This window comes from Neoarthrinium moseri, assembly GCF_022829205.1.
Source record: "Neoarthrinium moseri strain CBS 164.80 chromosome Unknown scaffold27_Wmoseri_CBS_16480, whole genome shotgun sequence".
NCBI classification, from domain to species: domain Eukaryota; kingdom Fungi; phylum Ascomycota; class Sordariomycetes; order Amphisphaeriales; family Apiosporaceae; genus Neoarthrinium; species Neoarthrinium moseri.
The window spans coordinates 417899-441158 of NW_026055141.1; the positions used below are offsets into that span (position 1 = coordinate 417899).

Genomic DNA, 23260 nt, shown 5'->3' on the forward strand with positions numbered 1-23260 from the left:
TCACTGGATGTGCATCTAAGCTTTTTGAGTATGGTGGGCGGCGATCCTACTAAAGGCAAGCTCCTTCTGGTTGGGAGCTGGCCTTGTTCCGCAGATGGCCATTGAGCGATAGATCGAGCCTAGCGCCAATGCCGCTTTAACTCGGTTTCGAACGGTATTGTATCATGTAGGAAGTGTTCGGCCCTGTCCTCGTCGGTCCTCTTCTTTGACCAAGTTTATATGAACTGCAGAGTTGAAAACTTGTGAATCGAGGATCTCTCGTGGAACAGAATGTACTCTAACGGCAGTCCAAGCCGTCCCAACATTCAAGAATCATCTAAACGAAGAACTGGGAAGGACTGGCGTCAGTCAACGATGTGGTGCTCATCTGTCCTCGCCTGGCCGCTTGCGCCTAATCATTCATTCATGCATTAATCGCGTAATATGGCGTAGACTCTCTGATAGACTTTTATAAGCGGTCGAAAGAGATGATGGGGTTCATCCGTAGCGCCATATCCCGACTTGATCCAGTATTCAATAACCGATCGGGAAGCTTGAGTAGAACAAACGTTAGGTGGCTGCGCTCGATACTTTTATTAACGGAATCCCAAATCTGGGCGTACATTTTGAACAACTAAATTACCCTATAAAATAGTTGTAGTAAATGGATTTGGCGATAGGAAGGAAAAGCTCTAAGGTATCGGCGCAGTTTGTAATCTAATATCACCTATAAAAGTTGCATTTCTTATATAGTTCTTGGACCTCATATTCGCTCCTATCATTGACCAACTGATCTCCATCATTATATAAGACATCTCTAGCCTCGATACACTTCTTACTCCTCCTATTCTGTGACTTCCCTTCCGGCCATCCTCTGTGCTCCAACATTGGCAGTACAACATAGAGACTCTTATTTGAATTTACCGCTCTGAAGTCATTTCCGAGCTTCCGACCAATATCTTTATTGCGACGTATTTACTATTACTTAGGGGTGTTGGTAAAGCAGATCGATAGTGTCACCGGCAGATCGCAAACGGAAATAAATTTACCTCAGATCTCGGGCCAGCCAGACCGTTGAGTAGGAGCCCTCGCCGAGTTTCCGCAGGATCTTGTACTCGCCATTTTTGAAAACGTCACCCAGATGAACCGGGTGGTAGCCTCCCGGCCGGTAATCCTCGATCCCTTCACAAGGCGAGGTCATCGTTTTAAATCGCCATTCGTGATCATTTGGAGCACGTGATGGCGGCGTAGGAGGGGGAGAGGTTTCCATATTTGTGGTAAGGATGCGGCATGGGAGCGCAATGGTAGACGAGCGCCATAAATGGCGAGCCACAAGTTACTAATCGAAACGCTGCGTAAACAAACGGTAAGTTATCTGTATACTACTTCTATGCATGTTTTTATCTTGCTTGATGGGGCCCGAGCTCAGGCCAAATTACGGCCAGGCTCAGGCTTAAAGCGGCGTGGCTCAGACCAGGTGAACATTCTACCCAGAGGTAGCTGTCTTTTAGCTGATCAGGCCTAGGGCGGAGGTAGCCTGCTGCGGATAATCCTGGGCTTTTCTCGTAAACGAAGGAGGCATCCTGTCCAGTGGCCGCCACACAAGGAGGGCGAATCCGTCGTGCGGGCTTGAGAGCACAAAGACAGGTCGACTGGGCGCTTGGGGCTGCCTGACGTCTCCCTGCAGCCCAGGACCAAGTGGCATGAAGCACAGCCCGCTGGCTCAATCAATCCCCATCCACTAGAATTGCCGCCAGGGGTCCCATCCCGGGCGCCAATCTGGAGATCCTCACCCGCGTTTCAGCAGGCGCTTGCGTCATAACTAAAGCCAAAACAGGGGTCTCTTGGGGGGTTGTGAGCAGGCTCATTCCAGCAAAGAAAATCATCTGGTTTCCCACCCTCTACGCGCCCGTGTGTACATTTTTTGGGCTTTGTTAAATCCAAATCAACAAGTCAGGCGAGATAGAGAAAAGTCGCCATGCCGACGAATTGCACAAACCCACCGGACACGGTGCCGACCGACGCCGGCGTCGCGGGCACGGGAGTAAGTCGCTTTCTCTTTGCCTCCTGTTTCCCCCACTAATGCAGGTACCAACGGGCCTGGTGGATGAAAGTCAAAAGTCAACCTTAGATGGCGGGTCGGGAAGGGCGAGGAAAACAGCATTGTCAACATGGTGATGTGCGATGCCCCTTGGTCAGCGTAGAGCAGGAGGGCAATTTCGACGTCAGCATGTAGATCAAGAGACCTGAGGATGGAGGCGCGTTGGGCGCCTCAATACTACTTCTTCTACGCTGTGTCGCCAGTAGGCTAACGTCTTACTCTCCCTGCCTGCAGGTCCTCCTCAGTTTCATCATCACGGCCGTGATCTCGCTGGCGCTGTCAGCGTCGCTGATCATCCAGGAGCAGTTCTTCCGCAACCGGGGCCGGCCGTCGGTGGTGCGGCGCAAGCTGCTCAACGCCTACTCGGACCAGCAGATCATGACGGGCATCGGGATCCAGGTGGTCGGGCTGGCGCAGATGGACGCCGCCTTCATGGCGCCGTACCACTTCTTCATCATCTGGATGCTGTCGCTGCTGTCCATGGCCGTGCACAACGCCACGCTGCTGGCCCTCGTCCACGACTTCCGCCGCGACTGGGTCCTGCGCTGGCTGCGCCAGTTCCTCATGTTCGTCAACCTGGCCCTGAGCTGCGTCTACGGCAGCTTCATGCTCGAGGCCGTCCAGCGCCACCTGACCGAGTCCACGGCCCCGATCTCGTGCGTCTGGGACGACGCCACGCCCACCCCGGCCAACGACCCGACCAACATCGGCCTGTCCTTCTTCGGCACCATCGCCGTCATCGCCGGCAACGCCGTCATCTTCGCCATGGCCACCTGGTACCTGCACTCGCGCGCGCAGCGCTTCTACCGCACCATCCAGCTCGTGGGGCTGGTGCTGATGGCGGCGAGCGCCATCGGGGCGGCGGCGCGCGTGCTCATGCTGTCGCAGGCCTTCGGGCAGCCCTCGGTGCCGCTGAGCGACGAGAACGAGAAGCACTGGAGCTTCGGCGCCTGGGTGTCGCTCGGCATGCTGGCGCTGCCCGTCATCTCCGTCATCGAGATCCTGCGCGGCGAGCTCCGCTACGCGCCGCCCGTGGCCGATCAGGACGACAAGGCGGAGCTGCTGGGCCACTCGGGCAACGAGCTGCACACGTTCCAGCCGAACCCGTTCTGGGGGGACTCCAGTAACGCCTACAAGAAATGAGCGCCCTGTAATTCGTGTAGGGTATAGCGGTTAGAATGACATGGCGAGGCACGAATTTTGGCATTGGCAGGATAGCGATTAATGATACCCCATTTGAACTTCAGTATAGCACGGAAAGAAAACAAGAATGAACATATGCAACCTCAAAAATCTGAGCAGCCGAACTACCTGCCAACGCACCGACTTACTTTGCTGACTCCTTCTGGATCATCTACGGGCATTGTATCAACACGCAAGATGTCTAAGCATTTCACCACCTAAGAGGCACGTAATAGTCCGTTTCTATCGTGATTCATAAGGATTGCTAGTCTAGCGTCCTGACTACCGCGCCTTGTCATTCATCGCCATCGCGTCAAGCATTTCCGCCTGCCCATCGGGAAAATCTTTCACGGCCAAGTATCTTTGAGCGAGGGTTTAGATATCTATCCGACAAAACTCCAATAACGCCTGAGCATTAAATCCCACCCAATGTTCCTGCCAGATCGTCGCCACCAGGCAAGGGGGCTTTTCCCATCCGTTCCATAGTAGCCTCTAGGTATCATTCAATGACAACACGCTTGCCCCTTGCTCAATGTACACCTGGGAGCTCGATCCCGGGAGCCGAGCCCCAACCATTATTCCACGCACTTTACAAGCTCGGACCTCTGTAAAGCGATGATTCATACGAGGGTAGCTAGCCCTTTCGCTGTCTCTTGGATGCGCGGCCTGGGCTGTCTTCGAAGTCTTCCCTCGGGATCTCCTCGGTTCCGTTGGAGCTGGGAGACTTCTGACTCGGGGTAGCAGTCTCGACAATGCGAGATCCGCCATTTGTAGTGTCTGCAAAGAGGTTGTCGGTGTTGAGGGAGTCGAGGTTGGTGTTGTCAAAATTGGCTGTGCCAAAGTCGAAATCGCTAGGCAGGCCGTCCGCGTTGAACGCAGTCGAGTCACCCACTAAGCCGTCTGCATTGTACGCATTTGAATCGAGATACTGGCCGAAATCAATGTCGTTGTCAAAATATTGGCTGCCGCCTTCACCACCGAGACCGGGGATTCTTCCTGACGGACTGTAGGGTCCCAGCAGACTGGAAAGCTCGTCGAGCTTATGACTTTGTTCTTCCTGTAGTCGTTGTAATTGGTCGATCTCCTCTTGGGTCTGGTTGATGTGCTGGATAGATGGCGGCGGGAATGATGTGCCCATGATAGGAGACAATGATGTGTTTCCAGCCGGCGCGGGTGCAGCAGGTGGAGGCGCTGGCTGTGAAGCATTGAAAGAAGGCGGTACAGGGGCTGTTCCAGTACTGCCCGAGGCAGCTGCCATTGAGTTCGGCATCTGGTTCCTTTGGTTCACATTATAGGTAGGGGCGTTGAGAGTTGCTTCCGGCACGGGGACAGGATTGTTCCTGCTATTGGCGGCGTTGACGGCGTTGGCGTTGGAATTTACACCATGCATAAGCCTCATCATGCCCTCTTGAGGGTTCGAGTCGAGCTCCTGCATGATAGACGGCGAGGGGCCGGACTCGGCCGGACTGTCAAAAAGCTCCTCGACTGTACCCATCTGGGGCGGGTGAGGATTATACGGCGTCGGTGTGGCGCTGGAGGACGGTGAGCGCTTGATTCCGGCATCTTGAGGTATGGGCGGTAGGAGGCGTTGCTGTCTCTTAGGCGGTGACGCCATGTTAGGTACCACTCCTGGCTGTTGCTGGTCGTAGTCACCCAGGTCCACAACGGAGCCGGAATGGCCTTGGGGCATCTGAACGTTGGCCATTATATTCGTAAAGAGGTCGTTCATGTCACGCAGCGAGCCAGGATCGTTGAGCTTGCCCTTGAAGACATTTGCAAGGAAAGAGAGAATGGCGTTGATGGAGTTCTCATGGCGGTTGTGTTGCTCCTGGAACTGGCTCGCCTGGTGCACGAGCTGGACATGTTCCCTGCGCAACCGTGTAATTGCCTCGTGGATCGTCCTCTGTTGCTCTTGCAAGACTGCCATCTGGTCGCGTACGACTGTCAGCTCCTTTTTGGATAGTGCGCCTGACTCTGGGGCCGGCAAGGCGCGGTTTGCCGGCAAAGGCTGTGCGGTATAAGTTGGGCCGAGCATGCCATCCTCAACATTCTCTTCTTCACTCTCAACATCTCCCTCGTCAGCCCGCTTCCCTTTCTTCTTGGAAGCTCCACTCTTGGGTTTGTTGATGAGCCACAGTAGATTAGGGTGACCGCGGCGGAAGTAGGGGTTGTAATACTCGCTGGGACTCTTGTTCTTCCGCTCGCTCGCTTTCATGGAGTTGTCCGACAGGCCGACCTTTTTGTGGAAGCCGTACATGTTGAGCTGACGCACAAAAGACGCGTAGTTGTTATGCTTGAAGAGCTCTGGAATCAGCGTCTTCGCAAATTCGTCCTCGTCAAGTACGATGAAGGAGTCTCCTTTCTCTGACCAACGGATCAGTTCCGTATTCTTGGAGGTTTCCAGAAAGCTACGCTCATGTTAGTAAAAGGCGAATATCAACTACAATGGTTGCTGTCCAGATCACTGACCTGTTCAGTTTCTGTACGAAGGGCGGTATCTGCTTCCGCTTCGCAGTAGCTTCCCTCTTGGCCTTTTGGGCCTTTTCCTCCAACAGCTCGATGTTGTCATTCTCGTCGAGCGTGTCATTGCCATTCTGTTGTGACACGGCGCCCTCATCTCCGAAACCCGTCCACAACTCGCTCGGCGGAGTGTACGGCCTGGTTGTGGCGATTAACTGGTTGTTCAGGCCCCGCCTTGCAAGAGCAGTAGACGGCGTGGCAGGGGTAGGGTGGCCAGGCTGCTGGGGAAATTGAGCCTGCCTCGAGTTCGACATCATGTTGTAGGGGTTCATGTTGCTTGCCGAATTGTCCATAAAGTTCGAGTTGTTGGTGTTCCAGGCGGGAACCTGTTCTGTATTTGGTGGTGCGGTGAAGTAGGTCTCTTGCATCGAAGGGGGAACGGCTCCTGGCGCTCGGCGTTTCCTCGATGGGTTCGGCGACGACATTGGATAATGCGAGGCCTGTATAGAATGCATATATGGCGTGTGGTACGGAGCGTAAACCATGTGGTCCGCGTTGGTAGCTTCGATGCTCAAATCCTGGGCCGAGCAGGGCTGAATGGACCGACCCGGAGACTCTTGGAGTCTCGGATAGTCTGGATTGCAACAGAACCCAACGACAGGCCGGGTCTGCAGCAGCAGCTTCAGTTGTCTGCAGGGGACAGTCGGTGCGGGCGTCGGTGGCTACGCTCGAGCTTCCGTTGGATAGCTACCAGCTGGTGGAAGAAGACTGAAGTCGGATGATAGCGGGGTGTCGAGATCGGATGGGTTCGCGAAGGTGCCGTGGTAGCAAGTCGTGGAGGGTTGCGCGCGCACCGGGGCAGGCACGAGGCTGCAGCGAGCAGGCTGGGCCGACTGGCATGCAGTCTGCAGTGTGGTACACGAGGCTATTCCCGCGCCGGGCGTCCAGGTCCAGGCAGGGTGCGACCAATTGCGGCTCGTCGCAGGCGTGAGGGATTCGAAGTAAGGGAGGGCCGCGCTTCTCGAATGGGGCCTTGCTCGGTCGCGGCGAGGTGCTGTCGTTTTCCCAAATGTTTATTGTTCGCGTCTTGTTTACTGATTGAATTTTGTTTGCCCCCCGTCGGTCGCGCTGGATCGTGGTGGTGGATTCCAGGCTGCGGTGTGTTCTCGTCCCAATGCCCAAAAGGCCGAAAGCCCACCCCACGTAAGAGCAGGCTATATATTTTCCTCTCTTGCAGAGTTCTTTCGCCGTCAGAGGCAAAGAGCCGGGGCCCGGGTCTCGGGTCCACGCAGAGAGCGACTGTCTCTCTCTCTCTCTGGGCGTCGCCGTGATGGAAGGTGTCCTCTGAGACCGAGGAGCAAAGAGCCCGTTGTCCTCCCAGGAGTCGGCGCAAAACTTGGACGTCGCGGGTCCTAAGCTTTGGGGTCAATGGGAAACATTCGAAAAGCACAGAGCAGAGCAAGCAGCAGCGGGCGGCGGGCGCTGCTGACAGCTGAAAGCCACAAACCGCATTTTTAGCTCCGCTAAGGACGGAGCGGAGGATAACTGACTACCTCGCTAGGTACCTACATACCCGACTTTGGTGTGTAGGTACAAGAGAGAGACTTGCAGTGGGAGCTAACGGCCCCGTCTACCATGGTATGGTATGGTAGCCGCGAGGGAAGGGGCACGGGCCAGGCCGACTGTGCCAGCAGCCAACCAGCCAACCAGCCAACCAGCCAACCACGAGGCGGCCAGGCGGGCTTGGGGAAATTTTTGGGCTGGACGGGGAAGGAAAAGCTTTGCTCACCGAAGAGTCCGTCCCTTCTGACGAGTGGATACGATGGTGTCACCGACCGCTAGGTACCGTGTCTACTATAGGTGAACCCCGTTCCTTTTTGTCGGCTGTCCTTTTCGGTGCTTGCAACCTGTCTCGGCCTCACACCGCAACAAAAGCGTCTTGGGGCCTGCTGTCTTGGTCTCGAGGGGAGAAGAGGAGCGAGCTATTCTGCCTCTCACTCTCCGCTGCCCCTAGGTGGTCAGGCTCCCCTTTTGTACATGTCGCGGCATGAGGCCCGGTGCCATAATGAAAATCGACCCGGATTGCTCGGTGCGCCTAAACAACGGCGGGGGCCCTCCTGGGCCTTGCCTGCTGCATGTCAAGGCGGGCACTTTTCCAAGGTCCCATCCTCCAAGGCCCTGTCTTTCCCATGTTCCAGCTCATCGTGATATTCTCTACAGAAGCTATCTCTTAACTACTGCAACTCCATCCAATCCTTGGCAGATTGCGGCCGGAGCAAATGCGCCGAGGGCTTGTCGGGCTTCCGTTGTGTATATTATTGCACTCGCGTTCATGAGGCTGGCTAGTTGCATACCTGGGTACCTAGAGTCGGTGCAATACTTCGATTCTGCGCTATTGTATCCGTTTACATAGTCTGACGCCTACGCTATATAGCCTTTCTAGGGCGGTTGCTTCTACGGGCTTAGCGATCCCAAGTATAACATATATCGTAGCCTTTTCTAACAATATGCACAAACCAACTCTTCTCAGCTTCGCCTCCGCGTGCTCCTCACCCTACAGCCATGCAATACCTCGGTACACAGCCTAACAGAGTGACGGGCGACGGAGTGCAGACTGCAGCGGGCTCTGGTGGGGCGACCAGCAGTGAGATCGCGAGATGATGTCTTCGATTTTCTTCTATACCATTATCGACGCTCATTTCACGGACAGGATTGGACCCGTTGCGCGGCCCGGAGCTAGCTCCGGTACCCAGCCCAGGGACGAAAAACAGACAGGGGGGTCGGCTATGGAGTACCTAGGTAGAAATAGAGTTTGCAAGGCATGGGTTTCGAGCGTCTGTGAACAGCAGTTATGGACTGATCAAGCTGATCTGTACTGATCCCCACGCAAACATGCTGTCCTAAGGAACGGGATTTGGGCAGTGGATCGGAGGTGCCTCGCAGTGCTGCTGCAAATCACTATCTCCGTGCTATACAACACCGAATCTCTGGCTCAGTGCCACTGTATTCCGCTGTGTGAAAGCTAGAGAAAAGGATTGGCCGTCACAGTTCGATGCATTCCGCACATAGCATGAATACAGTAAATCATTATGGGGTATCACAGCTCGAGTCAAATTTCAACGATTATCTAGCACCGCGTCCAGCCAGTGCACTCTGCCTCGCCAGTTTCGCGTTCCTCGCCTGATCCCACTCCCTGCCGCTGCCGCCAGACCTGGCCTCCTGCTTTGCCCTCTTCTCCTCCTTCAGCGTCCGTGCCTTCTCTCGGGGGTCGATGACTACCAGCTCGTCCTCGGCCTTCTTGCGGTAGTTCAGGTCCTTGCCCAGCTTGTCTGCCGCAAAACTGAGGGCATGGCTCATCCAACCCTCATCGTCGCTATCCTCCTTCTCCTCGGCCTTGTCCCAGGATTGGCAGCTTTGGCAGTTGGCGATGAAGTGTAAGTCGCAAAGCTCGGCCTCCTCATCTTGGTCTCCGGACGCGGCTTTCGCCTGCCCATCTTCTTCGCTGACGCTGGGCTTGGGTACTTCTTTCTCAACTGCAGGGGTTACCTGCTGCAGTCTAGACCGGAAGTCTTGGAAATCCGCGTACTCGGACGCTGACATGGTCGTTTCACCACCTCTTCTTCGTTTCCGGCCCCGTGTTGAGTTTTCGGGTATAAATTGTTCGATGCCCGTCTTCTTTACTTCTTTGACTGGCTCAGTGTTGATGTTCCTTCTCATTGATGCCTTCAGTGCCGCGATTTCTTCGTTTGCGCGCTCCAGAGCTGATTTCTGCTTTGGTTCTGGCTCCGGAGACGATAGATCCTCGTATTTGGGCTTAACTATCTCCTTCGCTGGTTGAGGCGACGGTGACCGGGGCTTTGGTTCTGGTTCGGTCGGGGCTTGCCGGACTGGTATGGACTTTTTGGCGGCCCTCTCCTCCTTGTGACTCTTCTTCGGGGCCTTGCTCGGACGCTCGTCATCCTCGTCAATGTCCATGACTATGCGCGTATCGAACTTGGCCTTCTTGAGTACGGGCGCCGGTTCGCCATCTGCTTCGTCATCGCCGAAACTCAGTAGCTTCTTCCCAGCCTTAGGCTTCTTCTTCTTCTGTGTGACAGCCGGGGCTGGTTGACTCTGCCGTGCTACCCGCTCCCTCTTCTTCATGTCGTCGAAAGGGTTGACCAAAATCTCAATGCTTGTGATCTTGATGGGGTATAGGGGGCGATCGCTCCCTTCGGCAACCTCTGCCTCACCCATGCGCGCCAGGTTGTATATCGTATCGCCCATTATCCTCCCAAAAACCGTGTTCTTGTTGTTGAGCTCCTCGGTCTTGTCCAGGGTGAAGAAGAATTGGCTGCCGTTGGTGTCCAGCTTGCCCTCGTTGGCCATACCCAGTAGGCCTCTCCTGTTGAACTTCAGGCGCGAGTGGAACTCGTCCCTGAAGTTGACGCCCATGGGTCCGGCATTCTTGCCGCGCCTCTGGTCCGCGGGCCACGGGTCCAAGTCGCCATCGAGGGCGCCGCCGTCGTAGATGGATTCGCCGCCATTGCCGGTGCCTGTGGGATCGCCACCCTGCAGGATGAAGCCCGGAACCAGTCGATGGAATATGGTATTGTCGTAGTAGCCGTCGAGCGCGAGCTGCAGAAAGTTTCGCGACGTGAGCGGGGTCTGCTTCGCGAAGAGCTCAACCGAGAGGTCTCCTTGGGTCGTGTGCAGGATGACGGACGCAGTCGGCTGGGGCTCGAGGTTGTAGATGGAGGACATGGTGCCTTTGGTCTGCGCCCACTGTAGGACGCCGCCGACGAAACGATGTTTTGTCCCGAAGGCGTAATGTCGAGGCAATCCACGAAGCGAGAGGTTGGATGAAGCTCAAGGGAGCTAAGTTAGCCGGCTGCAGAGCTGCAGGGCTCGCGGTTGTGACGTGAACTTCTTTTTTTTAGCGTGGCGCCACCTCAGCTTAAGTTAGGTAGTCATCAGCCTCACGCGGACTGAGACAACTTCTCAACCTAATCGATCTCGCATGTTCCTAATGTCTCATCGCGGCCTCTATGCAAACTATTCAAGTCGAGATTGTAATCAGCATATATTCAGCAGCTTTACAAAAAATTGCATGCCTTTGATCAACGTCAATCCCCAATCATCTCACCGGTACTATCTCTCCATCCAGTCGAGCTAGCCATGATTACGCAAGTTGCGATCCGAGTGGTATATCGTTGGACAACTATGCGCATTGAGGGTTTGACACGGCGCTCTACCAGAATGAAGCTTGAAATTCAATTCAACCCTCTTGAAGGATGTCTGCGCATTGAATTTCGTCTACTGTAATTATATGATTCAAGCTGGAATGATTCATCCAATGCACTCATCCATATCCTCTGCGAGGCAGTCTCTAGATCAACCATGGAGTGCTGCTGCCCTGAAACACTCTACCTTGAGTGACTTTGCAGAGGCTCTCCCGGCCAGGGTTCATTTTGCCGCCCATATACGATGCGGTATATGGGGACTCGTCCTTATGAGCGAGCACACGGCGTGAACCCGGCTACTGCACGATTATTCAAGCCGGCATTGACAGCTCCTCTGGGGGATCACCAATATTCCATTCGCCAAGGCTCTTTAGGAAACAGGCCCTACTAGAGATCTCTTTGGGGCACTTTCTTGGGTCGGCCGCCTTTCGGATCAACATGAACAGCCCACGCCTCGCCCAGGTCGGTTGCCAGGTTGTCACTCTCACGTTTCCGCCTTTTCCTAGGCTCACTACCTGCTGTATTGCTGGGCCTCAGTTCCATCGCTGGTTCGTCGAGCGTGAAGCTTGCCTGGCTTGATGTTGAAGGAGTATGCTCGGTCGACGCCAGTTGTCTCCCAGATTCCCTCTCGTCATCCGCCAGATTCAGGCCTGCGTCTGACTCGTCGCTGGGAGACACACGATTTGCCGTATGGCCAGGTTGCTCTTTCTGTGATCTCCGCGTTTGTTGGCGGTTACGTGATTGTTCTTGTCGAAGCAGAGTGCTTGGGCGTTTCTCGTGGCTGTTTGGCAGCACATCCTTCCTCATCTGATCCAAGGCCTTCTCACCAGCAGCTAACTGGGGCCAGTGGCCGTGTCGTTCAATCCTTGTACGTGATATCCCCTCGAGGATTGCGCCCATGTACCGATCGCCTCCGTCCTTGTCTGCAGGCATGCCATGGGGAAAGCCGGCAGTAACGGCCATATCCCGCTCGATTCTTTGTGCGTCTGGATCAGCATCTACCCCCTTTCGCTCTATCAGAGACTTCTGACGAAACTCTTCTGCCAATGGATGCTGGTCGATTTCTGCGCCACAATTTAGTCACACATTCTTAGTTATCTGGTGGATGATCATCTTACGAGCGTCTCTTCTACTTGCGTCCAAGTAACTCTCATAGCTCGATCGGGATTTCGCATTGACACCTCTGCTACTGCTCTGTGGGACCACCTTGTCTCCCCTTGTGGAACTTGGAAACCGCATAGTGTGATTGATCGGCTGATCGATTGTTTCTTCCGAGTCGTACACGTCCGGGTCAGGTGGATCTGCTTTGGAATTAAATTGCAATGAATGAGCCGGTCTGAGTCGGCGCGGTGATGACGACAACAGTTCTTGGAGTGGCCTGGGCGTATGCTGACGATGGCTTGATGTTTGCGGATCAAACAGGCGTGGGTGTCTGAGGCTCAGAAGAGTGTTTGCAGCTTCTAGAGTCTCTGGATCCGCATTAGGAACGCTGGTCATCGACGAAGCGACACTCTCAGGGGATAGTGGCTGCGATTGCCTTAGTGATAAGGGCGAAGGCGGTGCTCCGGGAGGTATCGAGGCGCGAAGCCCGGCTTCTGCTGGTAGTTTCGGAAGTGGCTGCTTGTCCCCGTCTAAGTTGTTTGAGAAACCCGGTGGCAGCGAGGACAAATTCGTTTTGGTGGGTGGGCATCCGGGCGACTGACTTGGTGAGTGTACGGATGGATGTACTGGGTCGGCAGACGCCAGTGGCAACGAGGCGGGCTCCATGATCAGCCTTCTAACGCCGCAGAAATGGTACCAATATCCAGTCTTGTTGCGAGGAAGGTGCCTTGGAAGGGCCTAAATACGCTGTGCGGTGTGAGATAAGATGTGGGCTAAGCGTGCTGCGAGTCGGCCTAGAGACTGTTTCTGACTGATGGAATGAAACATCATAATATATTCTCTGATGAAGCAGACGTAAAAATGAGATATCCGTAGGCGACGAGAGATGCGCCCAACTCCGGACGATTTGACCTTGACCTGAGGACCGGCCTGATCGCTGTTTCCTCTGACCACGGGGTTACGAGACAATTGCAGCCGCAGCAGCCATGACTTATAGAGGCGACCGTGGCGCTTGCAACGTACTGAAGAACATTCGGAAGGGGGACTGAAATGCTGAGAATTTGCAGACAAGACCGCATGATGCGTCTTTGCGGATCTGTGGGTATTGTGCAGAGGTATGCTCCACGGATGAGCACCTTTCAGCGCTCGCTTCGCCACAATAGAGGCTGCCAAATCGCTCGTTTATCTTCCCATCTGGAGCGGTGGCCTTAATCTATGATATTCAAATGCTGCCGTGGGGCACGCAACATCAGATCTGATGCGTGCTGGCGAAGGGGGATCTCGAGCATATTGAGATCCTTATCAAATGTAGCATTAGACAGAAGGCACCTGAGCCCGGAACATGTAGCCACGAGAAGACGTGCAGTGTTTTGATGGCCTTGAACAAAGTCTATTCTCGTGTTCACCCTCCTTTCTCCCTATTCCGGTGCCGACTCCGGTCCGTATGTCCAGTCGCTTATAAAGGAAGATGATTTCTGAGCCTACATGCAATACGCCAGGCCACAAACGAGTTCACTCAAGCGTCAAAAGAAGTTCGTAAACGACAGTCAAGATATTTGCCAAAATGCAGAGTAAACACCGTGCGGATCATCGTCTCAAAGTGGAAGATCTATGTCACTAGGAGTCTAAGTTTGTCTTTTCTTTACGCAAGACTATCTATGCATCCTTGGCAAATGTGCTGGCAACGATGAACGGGAAGCATGCAGAAGCCTCAAGGTAAACCTAGACATCAGGTCAGTTATTGTTCTTTGTTGGAAGGCTACGAATGAAGCATACCTTGACATGTTCTGCGCCAACCTTGATCTTTCCCCAGGAAATGGCTTCGTCCGGCCTTGCGCCTGCGTCGCTGCCGTCGAACTCGTTCGCCGTGTTGATGTAGACAGCATACTCGGCTCCATTCCGCATCAGATTTGCATTCGCAATGTGGTGCTTGACGACTCCGCCGCCCAATATTATCATGCCCGACCGCTTCGCTCTGACCGCAATGGTGTTGATACGGCGGATATCCTCCACGAGATCGATCTTGAATTGCTTCGGCGACGCCTTGTATGTGTGGAAGTAGAGCATATCGCCAAGACTACCGTCTGTCAATGCTGGGCAGAAAACGGGGATGTTGTTCTTGTAGGCCCAATAGTAGACCGACTTCTCGTTGTTGATCTCCTTTCCAAGGCGGTGAATTACCTTGGACGGCGTCCAGTTGACTTCCTCCTCCGTCCCTTTCGATGCCTCTTGTTCCTCCAGCATTTGGTCCAAAATCGGCATAACCCAGTCCTCAAAAGCACAATAGTTCGCATTCGGAACCATGAGGTTCCCTATGCGGTTCAGGCCCTTCGATCGCATTTCAGCGCCTGGCGCACTGAAGGAGGACATGTACGTATCACCGAGACACTTGATAAAGTCCTCTTCAATACCACCAGCGGTCGTGACTATGCAGTCGACGTGCTTATGTTCGACCAGGTACCGGAAAACGCCGCGCATTCCAGAGGAGATCATGTTGGATGTATAGCCAAGAAAAATGGTTGTCTTGTCCCCGGTCTCCGGATCCCTCCATGCACGCATGTTGTTGATGATCCGCACTGCCTCGCTCATCGAACTTGCCTGAAAGCCCATGTGCCGCATGTTCTGGAACATATCATCCACCGTAATGGGCCTCCCCTTGAACTCATTGAAGTCGATTTCCTCGACCTTTTGAGCGTCCTTGGGTAGCTCGTCCGAGGGGACAAGGACAGCGTCCGTCGCTGCCGCAGGCGGCAGATTAGAGTTTTCCGATGTCATTTTGATCCGCGGAGAAGACGATGGCTCCGGTTGCAGTATCGTAGTCCCAAGTACTGGCTGTAATTCGCGGGCCGAACAATCAATATAAAGACTAGCCGTTCAATGGCCTGTATAAGGCAGACGATCTGTCACCAGAATAGGACCTTGGCAGGGTCCTCAAACGAGGCTTCCGCACCTGAGATACGAGGAGACAAACAAACGTCCACAGCTCTCGAGGTCGGCGTTCACAAATCAAGCGGTATCACAAAGGAGGTGGGATTTTGTTTGATCTGATATGCCATTCCAAAAAAAGTGGTTTCTCTCCCAAAAGATAAAAATGACTGTATGCCGCAGTTGAAACATCGCATCCAATCAAGCCCAGCCAAGGTGCCAATTCAGATGTCAATGTGGGCCCCGAAAAAGACATTTTCAGATCATGCCGTTCTGGGGCCCTGGCTCGCCTTGCCTTGCCGAAGCGACACAAAAGAACCGCTGTGCGACTTTAGCGGGCTGGCAGCGTTGGACCCCACAGTTTCAACTTGGAAGCCGGCCGGCTCCCTGGCTTGCCTGGCTTGCCCACAGTAGCAGCTTTCCCAACTGCTTTGGGAGCTCATGTACCGCCGTACCCACCCCAGTCTTTTTCTCGACAGGGCGGCTGCCCAGGGGGGTACGTACATCTCGCTTTTCGCGAAGGGACGAACCATCTCGGCCTTCAACGACTACCCAATGCAGGGATGAATGCCTAGGTGCAGCCGTCTTTGCTGGCCCTGAAGAGATGCGTTTGATCCGGGTGATTGACCATCTTGTCTGAACGATGCCTGGGAGTCATCGTCAGCTCGTTGCAGGTTCTGCAGGCAGCCCCAAGGATTGGGTCCGGTGGCAGCACGGGACCAAGGGGACCAAGCGACCCAAGGCGCGAATCCCCGAAGGCATCTCCGCCCCGCAGCTGGGCCTGGCTCGATTCGGGTAAGGGGGTACACAGGTACCGCACCCCTACTTGCCTACGGGACATTGGCGACTGGAGGCGGGCAGGGGGGGTTTAGGCAGGTAAGCAGCTGGTAGGGGGGCCTCGGGGATGGGACTGCCTGGATGATGGCCTCTGCAGATGGTGCGGGTGGCCATAGCTGCATTTAACGATTAGTGCCCATTTCCCCCATGTCAGGCTTAGCGCCGCCACGCGAAGGTTGTGTTTTCGAGATCTCCAATTTCAGCCTCTTTCGACTTCGCCCAATCCTCATCTTCATCGACCTCGACCAACTGGCCCATCTCCGCCGCACTGGTGAGCAGAGGTCGTCATTCCTCCCCCCTTACGCCATCATACCGCCCAGGACTACCAGGAGAGGGTTCGGGCGTCCGCTGACCCTTCCACCCTTTGCTGTGCCTCTTACCACCGAGGTATACGTACCCGGTAGCCCGCCACGCCTTCAACGCTACCCACATACCCAAACCGCTTGCCAAACTCAACCTGACCGCGCCTCAACACTACTTCGTCGGCCTTGGTGGTGCCTATCGTATGCAGCTCACATGAGCTGTTAGGAACACATTCCATCTGTTGCGGGCCATAGACCGCCCCAGTGGCCATGTACGTATTTCTCCACCTGTCCTGGTTTGCACCTCGGTGCGCTGTAGCACCCACAGCGATACCTACATCGTAGTATCTCTACTGTCCCTGTCGCCCGAAGGTCTTTTGGTTCTCACTGCCAAATCCATGCGCCACAGACTTGATCACTTCGGTGACTGTGGTCGCAAGCCCCCGCCAGCACCGCGGTCTCACATTGTGACCTTGACCCCTTCTCGTCATGCTCCAGCTTACCCTGACCTTTCGCAATCTAGGGCTTCCCGCTATTCAGGTTCAAGATACGATGGCGAGGCGCGTAGGTCGAGATCTCGCGACCGATCTCCTGATCGCTACAATGATCGCGCCTCGCAGTACAGCGACGGGGGGCCCCGCCGCTCTTCAGCTGAATCTAGGGCCAATGGCCCCGCTTTCCAGCCAAACCGCGACAACTTCCGTGACACCTTGCCGAGAGACACACCTAGGGGACCGCGTGCTCTCTTGGATGCGCCGAGTGGTCCCCGCGGTGGAGGCATGTCTGGAGATTTCCGAGGGAGAGGACGCGGTGGGCGAGGCCGTGGATGGAGGGACGATAGCCGCGATAGAGGGCGGGATCGAGAACTCGACTTTCGGGATAGACGTGACTCCGCCTACCGAGATGAGCGAAGTCGAGAACGTGATCGCGACTGGCGTGACAGAGATCGGGAGAGCTTCAGAGGCAGACGTCCGTCACCGCGAGGGAGGTCACCACCAGGGAGGGACTTCCGGGATCCCAGGGACGTGCCTCTAGGAGTCGACGCGGAACGTGCACGGCGCGGTTCGAGGGATGGACCTCTTTCTGCCGGCTCGTCTAACTCTGACCCGCCGTTCGGGCCATCGTCATATCGTGGAGGTTTTGCCGGACGAGGACGTGGTAAAGGACGTGGAGACTGGGATCGAGGTCGGGGCAGAGGTTTCTACGATGACAGAGATCGCGACAGGTACGGACCCGGTGCGCGGGCGCGCTCTCAGGAAGGACGCTACCGCGAGCGGGACGACCGGGACCGGGACAGTCGGTTCCTTGACAACGAACCTCCGCGACCTCGGGATCCCCGGGATGAACGTGACATGCGTGAGCGCGACGCCCGCGCCAAGGTCGAGAGAACATCACACGAGCCACCGCCATCCACGAGAGATATCTCGCCACCACCGGTGGCCCCTGCGGCGCCCTCGTTTGGTTCGGTCCCAAATCGAACCCCATCCGTTTCCGATATCAGTTCGGTGACCGGGAAAGTGCCCCCAACCGGGCCAAGGGCCTTGAAAGATGAACGACCGCCCCCTGCTGGCCCTGCGACTGGCGCAGAGGCGAGGCCCCCGCCCACAGGCCCGTCCAAATCATCATTTTCAGACAGCGCGCCCCCCATTCCTTCAGGCCCTCGCGCTCATACTCACGCTCAACGAACTGGGCCTTCATCCAAGCAATGGATCAACCCGAACCTCAAACGTGGCCCGGAGTCTCCGAAGATGAACAGATCACAAAGTTTTGCTCAAAATCGATTCCCAGGCTTTCGCCCCGACAGCTCGAGCTCAGACTACCAGCCTGATGGCGATAAGCGACCACGTAGTAGCGATGCTCAGACTGGCATGCAGGCTCCGACCACCGACGGACACGACCGTGACATACATATGTCAGACGTGAAATCGGAGGCAGACCGTTTCGACCGGAGACCCCAGTCTGCCGGCTCCGCCTTTGAAGGAGACTACAGATCCCAGGTTTCACCAACGTCGACTGGGCAGGACCATGCGAGAACCCAAGATATCAAGGACGCTTCTGAAAAGGAAGAGGCCCAAGCTTCGGAGAAGTTGGCAGAAGCAAGAAGCAAGGACCGACCTACCCGTCGTTCGCTAGGGTTGGGCCCGTCCCGTGGGCAATTTGAACATCCCAGGAAACCAGTCAAGGCACCAGTACTAGATCAATCCTCGGAGTCTGACGACGAAGAATTTGGAGATGTGATCGAGACTCAGCTATCCGAGACAGAGTCGACTCTCAAAAACCTGGACGCGGCCGAAGACCCAGTATCCGTCGATGTCATCGTCCGACACATGGTGATCTCACTGGAGGCGGTCAACAAACTTGTCTTGGAATCGGAGGGCCTGCAGTCTGCTGTTGGGCCTCTTCCCGAGGGTATTCGCATCGCCAAAGATGGTTCTGAAGCTTCAGAGGCAAAAGTGGAAGCAAAATCACCTGTTCCAAGCGCGGTACCACAAGCGCCAACCGCTGCCCAAGCGACCAAGGTGCCGTCGCCAGTTGCCGTGAAAGCGGGCTTGGTTCCAAGTGTCGCCAGGGAAGAACTCCCACATCCCTCGATCGAAAAGGATATCGATATGACACCTGCAGACGAGCGTCAGGCTCCACGAGTGAAGCCCTCAAAGCCAGAGGACGGCGATGTGGTGATGGAAGATTCTACCGATCCTACCAAGCTTGGATCTGAGCTTCAACGAAACTTACCCGCCATCAACGGAATCAAGTCCCCCAAGTCTTACAGGTCTTCCATATATCCTGACGATGAGCCACCCTTATCAAAAGACGTGAGTAAGCGAGGCACTAGCTCCCCTGCTGAGGACGATGAAGAGACCGAGATCGACGATGTCGAGCCTCAAACAAGCACTTTAGATTCAGTCCGGGTGCACTCGAACACTCCCCCAGTCGACTCTTTGCCGGACTTCAACGAGGAACCGTGGCTGGAGGACCGGCCCTTCCTCAAATCCCTGGATACACCCAAACCTGGACTGGACAATTTCATCTTAAAGAGAATGCGGGAATCAGGGGACGAAGTCCATACCGAACAACAGAAGCAGAGGAAGATCTACGCTGGAAATTACGAGTCTTATCTTCGTTTCACCATGTCGAATGATCCTGTTGCATTGAAAAGCAGAGAAAAGTTCAATTATGTCCCAGGAGCACCGGATCCCCCGGTGCAGAAGCCTGTCTTCAACGTTGAGGGACCTAAGCCTGAGTCTACGAGACGGAGTAGATATGCCTCTGAGCGTGATCTTGAAAGAGTTTTGGAAGAATCTCGGAGAGTTGAGGACGAAAAGAGAGAACGACAGCTGCGGGCAGAGAAGGAGAAGTATAGGAGTGAAAAAGAGGCTGTGATACCCGACCAATACCAGACTCAAGAAGAGATGGAGAATGCGTTTTACGTCGATGAGAGCGGGCTCATTAGCCCAGGCAAAATCGTTGCCGCCTGGGAGGTGCTACCGCCCCTCGCCAATTTCAACGAGGAAGAGATTGCGCTCTTCGAGAAGGCCTATCTGGAGTTTCCGAAACAGTGGGGCCGGGTTGCCGATCCCTTGCCGGACAGGGATTTTGGAACTGCCATTCAGTTCTACTACCTCAAGAAGGATAAGGGCGAGCTCAACCTCAAGGAGAAGCTCAAGAAGCGTCCGCGGCAGCGTAGAAAAGGAAGGGGCAAGCAGCGATCTAGCGCGTTGGTTTCGGAGCTCGCTGACAATGACGAAAACCAAGAAACTGGTGAGAACGGTGAGAGACGTCGACCAAGGCGTGCTGCTGCTCCCACGTTCAACTCAGAGGCGACACCTGCCACGGATGGCGAAAATGCCACTGGTGCTTCCACGCCTAGCCGCAGAGGAGGAGCATCATCGAGGGCAGGGGATGGAAGTGAGAAACCCGAACGCAAACCTCGTGGCCGTCGGGCCAAGGACAAGCAAGAAAAACAACCACGCGCCAACCAGACTCTTGCTGCAGCGCCGCTGGCTTCCGCTGGGAAGGGGAATCGATCACGCTCCAGTTCCCGCGTTCAGGGTGCTCCTGACTGGACAGCCCAGCCGCCACCAGGCGACGTGTCTCAAATACCTCAACAGTACGAACTAGCCCCAGGCGGTGTGTCAGCTCCCCCGGTTACGATGCAGCCCTCATTCGCGGTCACGAAATCAATAGTCAGTCCGGAGAGAACCATGACACCGGTTGGCTCGATGTCAGACGTCATGGCACCGCCGCCACTGCGGCCGGAGCCTCAGCAACCCGGTATGCTGACGCCTTTTGAACTCAAGCCGTCTTCATCGGATCGTAAGGCTGGGTCTCAAGCCTCTAGCTATTGGAGTGTGCCAGAAACTACAGACTTCCCACAGCTGCTGTCTTCCTTTGGCAGCGACTGGGCTGCCATTGCTGGGCATATGGGCACCAAGACTCCTGTTATGGTAGGTGATATGTGCTGAAGTGCTTGTTTCCTCCTGCTGACTTCCTATAGGTGAAGAATTTTTACTCGCGACAGAAGGACAATGGCAAACGAGACTGGGAAGCTCGCGTTGTCGAAGCCGACTCCAAGAAGGCCAGGGGAGAAAAGTTACCTGCCCCGCCGACTCCCACGCCAGCCATCAAGAAAGGCAGATATGATACGAGTAATCTCAACCGACCGCTTGTCTCTGCCGATACTGTCATGGAAGACGCTCCCCAAACGAAGGTCGAACAGCCGGCCGGACGGTTCAACGTTCCTATCGCAGCCCAGCCTACGGCAGCAGTCACTCAGTCACCATTCAGCCAACCGCCGCCGCCGCCACCGGCTCTGGTTCAGGTCCAGGCCACAAGTCAGCCATTGGCGCAGCCAGTCACGCAAGCCATGTCGCCATCCACCAGGCCATTGAGAGCTCCATTCGGATATCCTGAGAGGGAGCGCGAGCCTATGCTGCAGCAGCCAGGGCGATCCCCACTCCCACAGAAGGCCCAGGCTCAACCTCCGCCTATGTCTGAGTCCGCTGTACGGCATCCGTTGCCTGGGGCTATGGACTCTCATGCGGACCGGCAGCAAGCTGATATGAAGCCACTCAAGGAACAGCCCCGTCAACCGGAGCGAACGCCCCTTCGTGTGAAGCAAGAGCCTGACATGCCTCCACATGGCTACGATCGCATTGATCCCTACGCCGCCCAGGCACAACCTGGTCGCCTTGCGCCGAGAGATAGCATGCCGCCGATTTCGCGGCCTCCGGAGCCACCACGTGCAGTTGCCCCAGTTTCACAGCCCTCTCCATTTGGCTCTATGCTGCAGCAACAGCCTAGCCGTGGCGGCTTATTGTCAGAACTCAACCCGTCTCCCCCGGCTCCACCACGTCCACTGTCCAACCTATCGCGCCCAATGTCTGATATGCCTGGCCCGCCTGAGCAATACAGCCGTACTCCGCCGGCTCAACCGACACCACCCGCGCCTCCGACTGCAGCTGCACCCCCCGCCCGGCCTAAGACGTCGAGTATCATGTCTCTACTAAACGATGATCCGCCGCAACCGAAGCGGGTCTCGGAGGTCCCAGCTGCTGTCAAGACATCATCCACACCGCCGCCGAGCGGTCTCTCGCGCCCTCCGCCACCCCCTCCGGCTCCCACTCAGATTCGCCAGCAGACTCCTATGGCAGAGAGTCCAGCCTACGGACACTATGGTCGCCCACCACCTTCGGCACCTTCATCGGTCTCCTCAATGCCTTCTTTGAAACCATACACCACTGGTTCTCCACAGATCCAGCCGTTGAGTGCGCCGCGGCACCTTGCAATGGAGTCGCCAGCTGATCGTGGTGGCGAGCGTGATTACTACGGTAGACAGCGCCCGTACTCATCACCGCACCAGACTGCCGCCAATTCCCCACAGGGGACGCATCACTATCCATCCCAGAGCCAGCCAGCCCAGATGCCTTACCAGCCTCAGCCAGGTTATCCCTACAGTGCTCCCACAGCTCCGCCTGCCTCGGCAGCGTCCCCGCCACCACAGTATGGCAGTCATCCCAACATGCAAAGGGTGCATGAGCCTCCGCCTGCAGCAGCCCGTGATATGGGCTGGTCCGGACAGCACCCAGGTCTCTCGCAGCAACAACAGGCAACGCCGCAACAGCAATCAGCTTGGCCACCCAAGTCGTCTCAACCTCCGCCTGCGCAGTCACCATGGGCTGCGCAACACGCCACTACAGCACCAAAACCCCCACCCCCAAGTAGTTCAGTTCCTCCGCAACCCTCCTGGGCTGCGCCCCGTACCCATGATCCTCGAGAGGCTCTGAGCCTGCGCGATAATCGAGATCCTCGAGACATGTACCATTCGCACCGAGCAATGCAGCCACCGATGCAGTCGCCCTATGCGCCATCAGCTCGAGCACCCGAGCCACCCCAAGCACCTTCGGCTTATCCCCGTTATGCAAATACACCAGCACCTGGTAGGGATCCTCGTGATCCTGGACCGCCGCGCAGTTACACACCAAGCGCCTACGATCACAGGGGAGCATATCCACCGCCAAGCCAAGACCCCCGCGAGGCGCAGCTTCGAGAGCAGCAGCAGCAGCAACAGCAGCAGCAGCAACAGCAGCAGCAACAGCAGTCTATCTTACACCAGCAATTGCGGCCACAGGATCCGAACCGAGGCCTGTATGACCGTGCCCCCGACCGGTATGGGCGGTAGTAACGCTCCATTCCTAGGATCAACTGTTAGTGATGAACTGTTTTTGCGATACCCTCCTGGTGATGAGGTGACTTGGCCCTCAACTGTATAGCGCTTCTTGAATTATTGTTGTTATCATTGCGAGGTGCGAGTTTAGTGGAGTTACGGGTTGGCATTGGTATCAGTCGAATTTACGGTTGGTTGCTCTGAGAAAGCTATCATCTAGGTTGAAGCCGTTATGTGTTTGGAGTTCGTGGTTCATCTATGCACGCATGAAATAAAAGTAGCACCCGGGGTTCAGGAGGGAATCAAGGCGGCTACTCTAGTTAAACTGTACATGAGTAGTTCTCAGCATGAGCAAACTGTATTCATTTTGTAGAAGTAAATAGGTGGAGTAACGGTTTATGCAATGATATTGTCAAACATCTTCAAAGCATGATTTGGCCTGCACGTGATTATTGCTGCTCGTATATAATGCCAACGAGTGATGAAT

The 23260-nt window shown here is 55.5% G+C and overlaps 6 protein-coding genes across 6 annotated transcripts; 2 read left to right on the forward strand and 4 right to left on the reverse strand.

Annotated features, from left to right (window-relative positions):
- Positions 1-1957: 1957 nt before the first annotated feature.
- On the forward strand, positions 1958-3223 carry JN550_007286 (uncharacterized protein; the record flags this gene model as incomplete). The annotated part of the gene is made up of 2 exons (XM_049319120.1): positions 1958-2023; positions 2315-3223. The coding sequence occupies 2 exons, from the start codon at positions 1958-1960 to the stop codon at positions 3221-3223; spliced, it is 975 nt and encodes a 324-aa protein (XP_049170860.1).
- Positions 3224-3896: 673 nt separating this feature from the next.
- Positions 3897-7359, reverse strand: JN550_007287 (uncharacterized protein; the record flags this gene model as incomplete). The annotated part of the gene is made up of 4 exons (XM_049319121.1): positions 3897-5670; positions 5732-6412; positions 6492-7134; positions 7296-7359. The coding sequence occupies 4 exons, from the start codon at positions 7357-7359 to the stop codon at positions 3897-3899; spliced, it is 3162 nt and encodes a 1053-aa protein (XP_049170861.1).
- Positions 7360-8845: 1486 nt separating this feature from the next.
- On the reverse strand, positions 8846-10465 carry JN550_007288 (uncharacterized protein; the record flags this gene model as incomplete). Its single annotated transcript, XM_049319122.1, has 1 exon — positions 8846-10465. One exon carries the CDS (start codon positions 10463-10465, stop codon positions 8846-8848), a length of 1620 nt encoding a protein of 539 aa, XP_049170862.1.
- An 866-nt stretch (positions 10466-11331) lies between these two features.
- Positions 11332-12711, reverse strand: JN550_007289 (uncharacterized protein; the record flags this gene model as incomplete). Its single annotated transcript, XM_049319123.1, has 2 exons — positions 11332-12008; positions 12063-12711. The coding sequence occupies 2 exons, from the start codon at positions 12709-12711 to the stop codon at positions 11332-11334; spliced, it is 1326 nt and encodes a 441-aa protein (XP_049170863.1).
- A 990-nt stretch (positions 12712-13701) lies between these two features.
- On the reverse strand, positions 13702-14820 carry JN550_007290 (uncharacterized protein; the record flags this gene model as incomplete). Its single annotated transcript, XM_049319124.1, has 2 exons — positions 13702-13767; positions 13822-14820. The coding sequence occupies 2 exons, from the start codon at positions 14818-14820 to the stop codon at positions 13702-13704; spliced, it is 1065 nt and encodes a 354-aa protein (XP_049170864.1).
- A 793-nt stretch (positions 14821-15613) lies between these two features.
- JN550_007291 (uncharacterized protein) lies at positions 15614-22788 on the forward strand (the record flags this gene model as incomplete). The annotated part of the gene is made up of 5 exons (XM_049319125.1): positions 15614-15765; positions 16011-16194; positions 16336-16381; positions 16455-20554; positions 20605-22788. The coding sequence occupies 5 exons, from the start codon at positions 15614-15616 to the stop codon at positions 22786-22788; spliced, it is 6666 nt and encodes a 2221-aa protein (XP_049170865.1).
- Between the last annotated feature and the right edge of the window lie 472 nt (positions 22789-23260).